Below are 13,447 nucleotides of genomic sequence, written 5' to 3' on the forward strand. Positions count from 1 at the left end.
TCCAACAGGCCTAACCGTCCCTACACCATTAACTGAATGATTTATCTTTTCTCCACTGATTTGTAATGTTGTATCTGTAAACACCCACATATATTTGGATCTATTTCTGGATGCTCCATGCTGTTCCATTTGTCTATTTACTTCACTTTCAGTAACAGTTTTAATTGTTGTAGCTTTATCATAACATTTTAAAATATGCTATGTTTTACTCATTTCTTTATTTCAGAATTTTTCTAGCTACCTTGAGTGTTTATTTATCCAGTATTTGTGTCATTTTGACAGGTTTTAAAAAGTTGACATTTTGATTGAAAATGCTTTGAATTAATATATTACTTCGGGGGAACTGACATCTTCATGATACTGAGTCTTCCTACCTAAGAACAAGCTATATCTCTCCATTTATTCTTTTATGCTCTTTAGTGGAGTTTTAAAGTTAAGTTTATTCCTCAGCATTCTACCTTTTTTTTTTTGATGCTATTGTTAATGTTTTCCCCTATTATTTTTCTAGCTAGCTATTGCTTACTTACAAGAAAGCTAATGGTTATATTTATAATATTATACTATTATATAAGTATTATATATTTATAATTAGAGTAATTTTAGTATTTCAACATTAGGTGTAATTCTGACTTTGAGATATTTATATTCTTTTTCTGCTCTGTGATGTGACTTTACAATAGATTGATCATAATACAAACAAGTCTTTGGTCAAGGGTTTACCTGAAAACCCAGCCCACATCCAGACTTCTGCAGATCCTGGACAGCTAAACCACCCAGCTGGCTTTTAGCACCAACTTTCTAAATCAGGAGTATTCAACTCAAATTCCTTTCCAGGTTAGGCTTGTAAGATAATGAGAAAGCAGGTGGGCGGGGGCCATATCTCGAGGGGCTGCTGCCACTAAGGCCCCGCCTCCCACGACCATGTGGGAATACGGCCCAGTCTGGCCAGATCTTCTTATTTTTCAAGGGAAGCCGGAGATCCACATTTATAAATTTTCAATGTTGACTCAAATTTATAAAAAGTCCTACATGGGGCCAACTAACCATATCTGTGGGCTAGATTAGCCCTTTGGGCAGCTGGCCACCAGTTTGCCACGTCAGTAGACAAGAGTCTCGGAAATGCAACTATAGTCTCAGCGTTTACTGGATTATTTTCCATCTAAATAGGCTTGTGCAGATGGTAGAATATGTCTTCCTGTGATTTGTCTAAACCCATGAACCCCAACCCTAATAACAAACCCTCCCTCTGCAGAGCAGTCCCCTCGGGGATCTCATGTGATCCTCACAAGGGCCCTGAGAGATCAGAGACACATCCAAAGTCACAGCAAGGAAGTGACGGCGCCAGGATTAGCCCCCAGATTATCTGTGTGGTAGAGTGGCAGACTGTACTGGCCTGGTGTTCAGTTTTACCTCTGCTGCTCACTAGCTGTGATCTCTGGCAAGCTGCCCCAGGCTTCCATTTCCTTGTTTACAAAGTGGATGTGATGTAAGAGTACCCACCTCCCAGGGCTCCCCTAAGGGTAAAACAAGTTCACCTACCAGAATGTTTGGTACTCCATAACTACTCAGTAAAGTGACTTATTATTGTTATTAACTAGTTCAGGCTTCTTTCTACCCTACCACAACCCCCTACCCAATTATTTGTACTTCTTTGAAAAGAATAAGGACCCAGGAGACTGAAGGCTGGCTCCAGCTCTCCCCTTTACCCCTTATATTGGGCAAGTCACTGCCCCTCCCTGAGACTTGGTTTCTGCATCTGTAAAATGGGAATGCTGTCAGAGGTCTTGTCACGGACTCTCATGACCCCAGGGGGGAGGATTCATGGGACACCTGTGATGTTAGGAAAAGTTCATTCTGACTGAGGTTCGCCTCCCCCATCCGTGCCCCATTACTGACACCCCCCCACCTGCAGGCTCAGCAGCCCTCCAGGCTCTTGCCCCATCTCAGGTAGACAGGGAACCAAGTCACTCTTGCCTCTTAACTGATCTCCACGTGGTGCCCAGATCTACAACCAGAGTCCTGGCTGCTCCTGTCTGAGCCCCACGAGCCCCAGTCTCACAGCCGGGCCCTCCCTGCCTTGGGGCCTACATGAGGCTGTGAGAGAGCCTGTCTCCTCCGGCCCCCAGCCCCGCCTAAAGTTCTAACTTGAGTGCAGCCCTGTTGCAACTACAGCCCACTAACATTTCTCAGAACCCCTTGTCTCTGTCACTGCTTCCTGTGTCTTGCCTACCAACCTACAGGGACATCCCGCTACCTTAGGCTGGACCTCAAGGCTCTGGCCAAAGTGTGATCCCCAGCCCCTCACTGTCTGTTAATGTGAAGTATCCAAGACTGCCTTCTGCCTGCATGGTCGGACAGCCTCCCGGAGCTGGTGACTGAGTCTGTCCGTCCAAATTATCCCAGTGCTGCTGGAGCAGGGAGGGGTGTCTGCCGATCCCGCCCTCCTGGCCCAGCCCCTTCACAGCAGTGAGCCTGGCGTGACCAGCCACCATGAGAGGAGTAATAATCGCAACATGTATGGGGTGCTTGTGTGTGCTAGACCAGAGTCTAAGCACCTCATATGTTTACAGCATTAATCCTCACAGCAACACTGTGGGCTGGGTGCTATCACCATATTACAGATTTGAAAACCACAGCCCAGAATTCTTATATAACTTACCCAAGAGTACACAGCTCGTCAATGGCAAGTTCAAACCCAGCAGTGTGCCTCCAGGGTCCAAACTCTTCATCTTTACATTGACAGCTAAAGCAGCTGGTCCCAAGCCTTCCAGAAAGGAAGCCTAAACCTCCTGCCCTTCTTAACTCCACCTCTGCCTGGAAATCTAAAATTCCTGCCAGGAAACCTACAGTCTGCCAGGAATCCCACTCATCCTCCAGGCTGATGCCAAACAGGGCTGCCTTTCTCCTGAGAGGGCTAAATCCCAGCGCTCTGAACACTCAGCCCCACCTACAGGGGCCCCGAAATCACCCAGCCCCTCTGACACGAGGCTTCCCTGGCCCCCCTCCCAGCCCATCGTCCGTTTGCCATTTGCTCTCCTCTGGCTTTACCAGAGCGTCTACAACCATGTCTCATCGAAGCCACAACTCCTGGCCCCAGCAGTCCCCTGCCTGACCTGTTCCAGGACCTCATAACCTCATTAAGACAAAGATGACCAATCAAGTCCAAAAGCACCAAGAAGCCACTTTCCTCATCACACACACGTCCTTTCTCTCTCTCTCACTGCCACTCACCCACCATGCCCCAGGTGCCCTCACCTGTCACAATGGGGTAGGACTGCGGCCCCGGCACGCTGCTCCCGATGTCGGCAGGGGTAGGGCTGGTCAGGTTGGCCTTCATGTCGTCCAGCCCTCCAGCCAGCGAGGCCATGGTGGAATAATCGGCGGTCTGAAAGAGGAAACAAGACAGACACCTCAGCACTGAGACTCCAAAGCACCCCAACCAAATGCCACCATCATATTCTGGGCTCAGCCAGCTAACCCATGCCAATGTCAAGGCCCCCAGGGGGCTCACGGACCCCCAGTATTGAGAGGGCAGATTCAGCTCGACAGAACAAGGCAGGTATCGAGAATCAGCAAGTCTCCCCAAGTGAAGAGGTAGACAAGATTCAGTGCAGCTGCACAAGAATTCAAACCTAGCTTCTTTATGGCCTGCAGGTTTCCCTTACCCAGCCCCAGCTAGCCAGAGACAACCATCCTCCTCAATGCAAGGAGGAGGAGAGAGACATCCGTAACCAAAAGCAAGGCAGAAATAAGAGTCTTGTAGACAAGAGGTTGGAAAGAAAGGTTTCTGATTTCTGTGCTCTTAAACCACAGATGTAGAATCACAGAAACAAGGGTTAAAGGGAATTTGGGCCATCACTCAATCCAAATCCTCATTTCACAGATGAGTAAACTGAGGCACAAGGGGAAGAAGGCTTTGTTCAGGGTCAACAGGGGATGGTTCACCATAAACTCCCACCCAAAAGTCAATATATCAAAGCATATGAGTCACAGTTGGCAAGTGTTTTTGAATTCCGGAAGCCTGTAAACACCTGTATGCCGAAAACTGTAGGGTGCGCATATCTGATTTACCAAGTCCACACTGACCATGAGCATTTGGCCCATGAGTCATGCTCCTTTCTTTAAGCCATTTCATGAAATCAGAGCTTGCGATGAGTCATTTTGCTGGCATTCAAACCACTGTCAGAATGGTCTCCAGGCAAGGTTGTGAAGATGCCAACCTTTCTTCCCACTCAAGGATAGACTACGGTATAGGCATGAGTGACAGATCTCTTTCACTCCCCTACTCCTCTGGCCTATCTTCAGTAAAAGAAATATCTGCAAACACCTAAACCAAAGAGTCTAGTTGTGCCAAGCATTGGTGCAGGGAGTTTCCTCTACCACCCTGGCACTGCCAGTGGAGGACACATTCCTGTCTGTCCAGGGTTATGTCCTTGGCAGAGAGGGACAGGGAAGCGAGCAGTCTTCTGATAGAAGTTTGCAGGCACCCTGGGTAGGATGATGAGGACTGAGCCACTGGGAGGGAAACCAGAGGAGCCACCAGGCAAGTGGCAGGCAGAGGGGACTCAGGCTCAGGCACGTTCCTGGCACTTTTCTCTGCAAACAAATTAGAAAGTACTGCCAGGGCAGCTCGGATGCCAAGCGGGGTGGATGGCAGCCGTGAGTCCAGGAGGTACTGCAGGCCCAGGCACCCTGAGATGGATTCTTGTCCAGAGCTCCCGGGGCTCTCCACCCGTCTCCGGCAGAAGCTGATTCTGAAACACGCAGAGATGAACACAGGCCCGAAGCCAGCCCAGGTAGGACAAGATGGGGCACAGGCCTCCCCGACATCAGGAATCACTATAAAGCTGCAGTAATTAAGACAGTATGGGACTGGCACAGGCACAGAAAAATAGGCCAATGAAACAGAATCAAGTCCAGAAATGGATCCATGCACATATGGAATCTTGAGGGCTTCCCTGGTGGCACAGTGGTTGAGAGTCTGCCTGCCAATGCAGGGGACACGGGTTCGAGCCCTGGTCTGGGAAGATCCCACATGCCGCGGAGCGGCTGGGCCCGTGAGCCATAATTACTGAGCCTGCGCGTCTGGAGCCTGTGCTCCGCAACAAGAGAGGCCGCGATAGTGAGAGGCCCGCGCACCGCAATGAAGAGTGGCCCCCGCTTGCCACAACTAGAGAAAGCCCTCGCACAGAAACGAAGACCCAACACAGCCATAAATAAATAAATAAATAATTTAAAAAAAATAAAAAAGATATCTCATATGGAATCTTGATATATGAGAGAGGTGATGTACAAATCAGCAGGGAAGGATAAGACTCTAATAAAAAATGCAGGGTAACCAGCTATCCATTCAGAAACAAGGGGGAAAAAAGAAATTGGATCTTTACACCAGACACAAAAATCAATTCCAGGTGGATTAGAGACCTAAATGTGAAAGGCAAAGGTATCTAACTAACATGGTCAGCTCTAGGTCCAGCCAAAAATCCTTGGGAACAAGTCTATCCTTCATGGAAAAGGAAATGAGTGGCCCTGGGTTGCTCACACAGAGTTCCTGGTCACTGTGAGGACAGCAGTGGGTCCTGGTCAACCTGCTGCCTTGCTTCAATGCCTCCTCCTCCAGGAAGTCCTTCATGACTACCACTCCCCAGGAAGCAGGAGTCCCAAGTGGTACCAGGACAATAAAAACCATAATCTTCACGACCTTGTCAAAGCTCACATTTATTGATCACTTACTCTGTGGCAGGAGCTTTACCTATATTATCCCATTTAATCCTCACAATTACCCCATGTAGTAGGTTCTGTGTTATTCCTATTTTACAGATGAAGAAACTGAGACTTCTATTATAGAGGGAAAGTGCTTGCCTAATGTCACACGGCTTCCAGGTGCCAGAGCCAGGATACAAACCTGGGTACATCTGACTCCAAAATCTCCACAATTACCCTAATGATTTTCCTATTGTGTTCTAACCCTTTAACAGGTGTGAAATCACTTTGCTAGTACCAACCGTTTAAAACAGAAAATAGAGTAGTCTAGAAGAGAAATTTTCTAAGGTTCTCACACATAGAAAGAGTAAATCCTGTTTCATTAATCTTTGTTTCCATATAAGTGGGTATGTGTGTACTAGGTGGAGATGACAATATATTCTTGCTATAGGTCACACCCAGCAGAGTCTTCATTCCATAAAGCAGGGAGCTATTGGGAAAAGGTCACTGTCTAGACTTTATCCTACGCAGAATGGGACTTGGGCATGACATTAGCCCCCTAATTTGCTTAAAAAATTAGGAAGTGAAGCTCAATGGAAACTCCTCCTTCAGTGCATTGTCGTGTGCAAAGACAGGAGGTCAAGATGCCTCTGTGAGGGTCTCTGGGGTTTCTGGGGCCCCGGGGTGAGGACCACGCCTCCCATTTCCCTATGTTCCTGTGTCCTACTGGAGACCTAAGCATAGTGGATGCTTAGCATTTATTGAGCTTTTCTTGTGTGCAAGATGGCACGTGAAGACCAGACATGCTCTCTGACCTTTATCCACAAACCTCAAGGGAAAAGACACGTGGCCCCAAAGCTCCATCCAACAGGGACAAGGGCACAGAGCCATTCATTTACACGGGGCAGGAAGTGGTGAGGAAAGGTTTCTTGGGCAGGCTGTATTTATCCTGGGCCCGAGCAATCCCTGACCCCCAGGCTGAGAAGAGCTGAAGGAACGCTTAGAGGTGAGACAGGAGTGATCCAAAAACAAGGCACATGCCAATAGCTGCAGGAGGAAGAGGTGGAGATGAAAAAGTAGACAAGCTGGGATTCGACTCTGAAGAGCTTGCGCAATGAACACTTGGATGAGCAAATGAATGAATGACCCCTTATCCTCAGGAGAGCCAGGCAGCGTCCTAGCCAAGAGGAGCATTCCTGCAGCTCTCCCCACCCCACTACCAGGCCTGGCCCCTTCCTAGACTCCAGGCTAGGCAGCTGGGTCCACAAGGGAAAGCCTCTGATTCCCAAGAAAACATAGCCAACCTGGGTTTAAGAAAATGGGGAGAGGGTGGCCAATCCTGCCTCTTATTTAATGTCCAGATGGAGGGGCCTTTTTGTTATTTGATTTTGTTTTAGTCAATAAATTCAGTATCAAGGTTTGTCCAGTCACTTCAAAAGTTGGCTTTGAATCATCTTCTCAAGACACGAAAATCTTCAACTTGTGTAACACGTGCAGTGGGAGGTCCAAAAACCCAGTTTCCCAACCACCGATGGTTGCCAGAAGGTAAAGTGACCTTTCCTAAAGAGCTGGGGCTCAGGGGACAGCTGGATTCATAAACCAGCTCTCACTGGCCTTTGCCATTTGTGTCTCCCACCGCCCCACCTAACAGGGCTGGCCTTGAGCCCAATCTCTTTCTTTGCTGGGATTCCACAGCTCTTGCTCTGCTCCTGCATGAATCAGGGGATGCTGTCATTTCATTTGCTGTGTAATTATTCCCTAATTTCTCACCACTGTCTGTCCCCCTGAGCTGCCTAGATTTTTAAAGGCAACGGCATTCTCCCCAGTCTCCTGGGATCCCTGGAACCTTATTCCACTGGCTGCTCCTCAGCCACTCCAGGCACTGTCCTACCCCTGCCTGGGAGGCCCATCTCACTCAGCCACTTAAACTCCTACATTGTCCACAAGACCCAGCTCAAATGTCACCTCCTTGGTGCAGCCATTCCTGGGCCCCACATTCCTACCAATAAATCATGATTTCCTTGTCTATGTTTCCATAATTGGCGTCATTTTGCACAGACCCCTATTTTCATACTTCCCACCACATGTAGTGGCTGTTCGTCTGTCTCCCTCCAGGTTGCCTTGAGAGCATAGAGCATGGAACAGCACCAGGGCCCCCTAAGTGCTTGTTGAATGAATGAATGCATGGTCCAGCAGCATGACATTTTCCACAACATCCAAAAATTAGCTGGGGAGTGTTCAAACAAGAGCTCCAAATAATATGCTAACCTCCCACCTCTACCCTTCATCAAGTCAGGTGATCAGAAAACAGCATCCTTGTCTACCATGAGGTGAAGTCCCTGAGGAAGTGACTTCACTGGTCTGTGACAGAATATCAGGCATTTAACACTGATTAGAGGCAATAAAAGAAAACAGCCATACAAAGAACTTTAAAAAAAAAACCAAACAAACTCTAGAGACGTGCCCATTAGAACATTCAAATTCCATGTGAATCTCTCCTATAATTCATTACCAGAAAAAAGTTTTTTCTCCTGACAAATGGTTAATTTGCCTCTGATTGAACAATAGTAACATTGGAAACCACTACATATCCCTCTTTGTCTTGGTTGCCAGGAAAATCAGTCAAATTCAGTGCTCAATCACCACAACTACATCATTGCTGGAGCCTCCTGCAATGATCTTACTCTTTCCTCTGCACAATTTCTGAACTTTTTTCAGCCTTAACTAACTTAGATATATGTAATTGTTTATTTTGCAGGACATGTCCTCTTTGAAAATGGAGGCTGGGAGAAGTAGAAAGAGTGACAGAAAAAGAAAACAGGAGGGAAGATCAGGACACGGAAAGAGAAGAGAAGAGAATACATTATTGGTGTCTCTTTTCTTGGTAACAGTGGTATCTATTTCCATATCTCATCGTTACTTGGGAAGCCAAGGGCTGAACAGTGGGGTTGTGTTGGTGCACCTATGCCCTTGGGAACATAGCCCCCCATCCTCCCTCCATCAGCCCCCAGCCTCCGACAGCCACAGGCAACAACTGTGTTCCACATTCCTACTTCTCCAAGCTTTTGGAATTCTTTCTTTGGATGTCATTTTGGGCTTCTGCTCCCTTCCCATCAGGGCTCCCTGGTGCTGTCCTTGACTATGACCCAGGAAGGGAAATGAACAAGGTTAGCAATTCACAGAGCATCCACTCCAATGCAACCAATTGGGATAAAACTTCTCCACCAACTCACATGAAAAGATGTTCAACGTCGCTAACTATTAGAGAAATGCAAATCAAAACTACAATTAGATATCACCTCACACCAGTCAGAATGGCCATATCATCAAAAAATCTACAAACAATAAATGCTGGAGAGGGTGTGGAGAGAAGGGAACCCTCTTACACTGTTGGTGGGAACGTAAATTGGTACAGTCACTATGGAGAACAGTAGGGAGGTTCCTTAAAAAACTAAAAATAGAGCTACCATATGACCCTGCAATTCCACTCCTGGGCATATATCTGGAGAAAAACATGGTCCAAAAGGATACATGCACCCCAATGTTCATTGCAGCACTGTTTACAATAGCCAGGACATGGAAGAAACCTAAATGTCCATCGACAGATGAATGGATAAAGAAGATGTGGTACATATATACAATGGAATATACTCAGCCATTAAAAAGAATGAAATAATGCCATTTGCAGCAACATGGATGGACCTAGAGATTGTCACACTCAGTATAGTAAGTCAGACAGAGAAAGACAAATATCAGTATATCACGGAATCTAAAAAAACCCTACACAAATGAACTTATTTACAAAACAGAAACAGACGCACAGACTTAGAGAATGAATTTATGGTTACCAGGAGAGAAGGGGGAGGGGGAGGGATAGACTGGGAGTTTGGGATTGACATGTACACACTGCTATATTTAATATGGATAACCAACAAGGACCTACTGTATAGCACAGCGAAGTGTGCTCAATATTATGTAACCTAAATGGGAAGAGAATTTGAAAAAGAATAGACACATGTATATGAATAACTGAATCACTTTGCTGTACACCTGAAACTAACACAACGTTGTTAATCAACTATACTCCAATATAAAACAAAAAGTTTTTTTTAAAAAAAAGATAGGCAATCATCCGTCAAGCATAGTTTAGATGGGTGGGTTCCACATTTTGTTTGCATCAATTAAAAAAAAAACCAAAAACTTCTCTGCCTACTGCCACAAACTCCTGGGAGGCCTCAAGTTCAAGCACTGGCAGGTATGCACACCCTCCTCTCAGACACCATGCTCCAGATAACAAACCGTCTTGCACTCTCAAATGTCTGAGCTAGAAGGATGCTCAGGGTCATCTTTCCCAACCTGGAAAAATTGATTCAGGGAGGGGAATGGACTTCCTTAGCTAATTTTTATCTGCATCATTTATAGCGGTTGATCCCGTGGTAGAAAGAACAGTGAACTAGGAGCAATAACACGGGGTTCCTGCCCCAGCTCTGCTTCTTTCTCACCTGTGTGACCTCAGGCAAGCTGGGCCAGCTCTCTGAGCCTCATTTTCCTTATTAATAAAATGAGATTTAAGTCTAACCCCTTGCTGCCTGCCTGCCGAGGCGATTGTGAAAATCTGAAAGATAAGGAGAGGGATCACACTTCGGAAACTACACAGCATGAAGGGTCAAGGAATCCTAGCAGGGACTCAAGGAGGCGCATGCCCCAGGAAAGTGTGTGCTGGGTGTCATTTGGGTCCCTAGGAAATTACCTGGAAAAGGACTGCCTGGGGCTGCACCAAGTATTGCCTCATCAGCACGGGGCACCACTGCCATAGCATGGAGGAGAAAAGAAACACAGACACGTGAGAAGGAGGGCAGCACGAAGCAGGGCAGTGCAGGGGGACAGGCTGGAGGGCTGGCTGCCTCAGCTGGCCACTTGGGGCCACAAGGCTTCCCCGTCACCTGCTGAGCTCCTCCAGGCTCACCGTTGGGCCAGAGGTAGCCCTCGGGAGCTGGGCCAGAGGCCAACCACTCCCATCCTGAGGGACCAGACACCTGCCCCCTACACACCTACCCAGAGGAGGACAGAAGCTGGAGTAGGGGAGGCGTGTCCCCAGGGCCTGGACTGAAGACAGGCAGGAGTGTGGCTGAGGAAGCCCACCAGCCCTAGGAACAGGAGGACGGGGTTCAAGTCTGACACAGCCAAGTTTGTGCTGTGTGGAACCAGGCCAGGCACCTCAGTTCTTGGCTCCTTTTCTCATTTGTAATGTGGGGATATATGACCTACCTCACAGGGTCGTGAGGAGGCACACAGGGAGTGATAAGAAAGTCAAGTCCTGAGGGCAAGCCTTTTTGTTCTCATTTTTTTAGTCCTCAGGGCCAATATACCAGTGAGTTTATCAACATCAATATCCCAGTGTGATTTTGCAAGATGTTATCATTGGGGGAAACTAGATAAGGGTATATGGAATCCCTCTGTATTATTGCTTAGCACTGCATGTGAATCTACAATTATCTCAAAATAAAAAGTTTAATTTTAAAGAGTTAGAAAACAAAAAACAATTAGGTTTTAGCATTGCATCTCCACTAAACCAAATAAAGATGAATCAAACTTGAAAAAAATGTGTGCTGAAAGGAGGGACTACGAATAACGCCTGCAAAAAAGTACCCCATAATCTACAAAGGGCTACTGTCAGCATTATCTGAGGGGAAGAACTGCCAAGAATTCTGAATGGCCTCCCTCTTCCAGGAAGCCCTCCTGGATTTCCCCTCCTGTGTGCCCTGCTCCTGTCCCCTCCTCTAGGTTCTGTGTTCCTAGAACCCCAAAGTGGGCACATCCCTACCACTGCACTTAACACTCTGCATTGTATACTTAATTGCTCAGGGTTCTCATTCCCCAACTACAATGTGAACTTCATGAGGATAGGGCTGTGTCTCCCTCATCTTTGTGACAGCAGCTCCTGGCCCAGTGCCCAGCTCTGAACAGATGTGACATAAATGCCTGTGGAACCAAATGAACAGGGACAGGTACTGTGGCCTGGCTCTGCCAACAGCATCATAGGTGCTTCCTAGGGTCACTGAGAGGGTAAGTGATGGCAAAGTGCTTTTATTCATCAGAAAGTACCCTAGGCATGAATGAGACATGCTTGTTATTCATTTGGTTCTCCAGAACTGTGCCCATGCCTGGGTCAACATGGTCTGCAGTGGAATCAAGGGGCTTCCAAGAAGAGATTTGCAAGGTTTAACTGACTCATCTCTCCCTATTCTGTTTACAGCCTGGCAGGCGCCCCTCCAGCCCACCCCCAGACACACTTCCAGGTGGTGTGGGACAGCAGGGGAAGCCCCAGAGAGGAGACTGAAATCAGGTGTTGTGGTTTCTGTCCGGGAGAAACTTTTCCAGAAATGACTAATCCGGAGGCCCCCTTCTCCCGCCCTAGCCACTTAGAGAATCTTAGTGAGCCCCAAATCTCGGGGCCCAAAGGAGCTCAGGGGTTATGGAGGCTGATCTTTAGCTGATGCTCGAAACTCACTGGTGACAGGAAACTCACTACTTCCTGAGGCAGCCGCTTGGTGGCCACACAGCTCTGGCTACAACAAAGTGCTAAGGCCTCCCCACGTTGGTCTTGAGTGTGCTCTCTGGGGCCCCAGTTCCAGAGAATGTCCTCTCGGGGCCTAAGAAGCCTACTTCTGCTTTTTTTGTTGCCTCATCACCTGGTTAACTCATGCTCTTCTCACAGTCAATGCAGAGCTCACCACAAGCGCTTGTGAAATGGAAAGTGATTTTGTAGATGATTTTTTCAAGTATTCATTCTCCCCCACCCCTAACCAGCATGCTAGTTGTAAGTGAATGTTCTGTGCTGGTAAACCCTCCCTGGCTCCTCACTGCCTCCAGGTAATGTTGACCCAAACCATACAGGCCCCAATCCAAATCCCAACCTACTTTTCCAGGTTCAACTCAGATCTACCTACTTCCCAAACGGCACCCTCTACTCCAGCCACACCACACACACGAACTCCTGAGCGCCCCAGTCCCTCCACTCAATGCCTTTGCTCATGTTGTTTCCATCCTCACCCCAGTCCAAATCTTGTCCTCTAAGGCCCACTTCCAATGCCATCTCCTCCTGGATGCTTTCCATAAATCTCTTTGGTTGAAACAAATCATCCCCTTCTCTGAATTCCCCTGGCATTTTCCCCGCACCTCATCTAGGACGTTTGTCCCCTGCTACTTGATCCCAATCATCTGGCAGCATGTCTGCTCTCCCTTTGAGACGAGGAGGCTCCTTCGGGCAGCCTGATCTGAACCTGGGTCCCACCAGTAGGCCTGGGCAGGACATATCCTGAGTGAAGCTGAGAAGGGAGACAGGGAAGGAGCAAAGGAATCTGGTGCCCACCCTGAACCTCAAGAAATCTGTAAGAAAAGCAGGGAGAGTAAGGCCCTGGGCTCGGAGCATTCCGGCTCTTGTCCTCCCCCAATGCAAGAGAAGAAATGACAAAGCTTGGAGCACAGAGTTCCACTTCCAGAGGACAAGAGCTGGGACCCAGCAGCCAAGGCCCCCTGAATGATAAGAAGATGCAGGGGGGTGGGTGGTAGACTCGTGTGGAGGAGGGAGGGGAGGACTCCTTGTTTGGGAAGCCCCAGGGTCTGCTCAGACTCTGCCATCCAGATCCTGATGTAGAGAAGAGGAGGGAGATTTCCGAAAACGAAGCTCTATCTTGGAGCAGCCAAATTCCACCAGCTTCTTCCAGGCAGTTCATGGTGGGGC

At 47.8% G+C, this 13,447-nt stretch overlaps 1 protein-coding gene across 1 annotated transcript in view; it reads right to left on the reverse strand.

Annotated features, from left to right (window-relative positions):
• Nucleotides 1-13,447, reverse strand: part of PAX5 (paired box 5) — a 177,734-nt gene that overhangs the window by 76,299 nt on the left and 87,988 nt on the right. The window contains exon 7 of the mRNA XM_007197009.1: nt 3,256-3,385. Within this exon, the coding sequence (XP_007197071.1) occupies nt 3,256-3,385 (130 nt within the window). The remainder of the gene's footprint in view (nt 1-3,255; nt 3,386-13,447) is intronic.

Source organism: Balaenoptera acutorostrata, chromosome 6 (assembly GCF_949987535.1).
Source record: "Balaenoptera acutorostrata chromosome 6, mBalAcu1.1, whole genome shotgun sequence".
Classification (NCBI taxonomy): Eukaryota; Metazoa; Chordata; class Mammalia; order Artiodactyla; family Balaenopteridae; genus Balaenoptera; species Balaenoptera acutorostrata.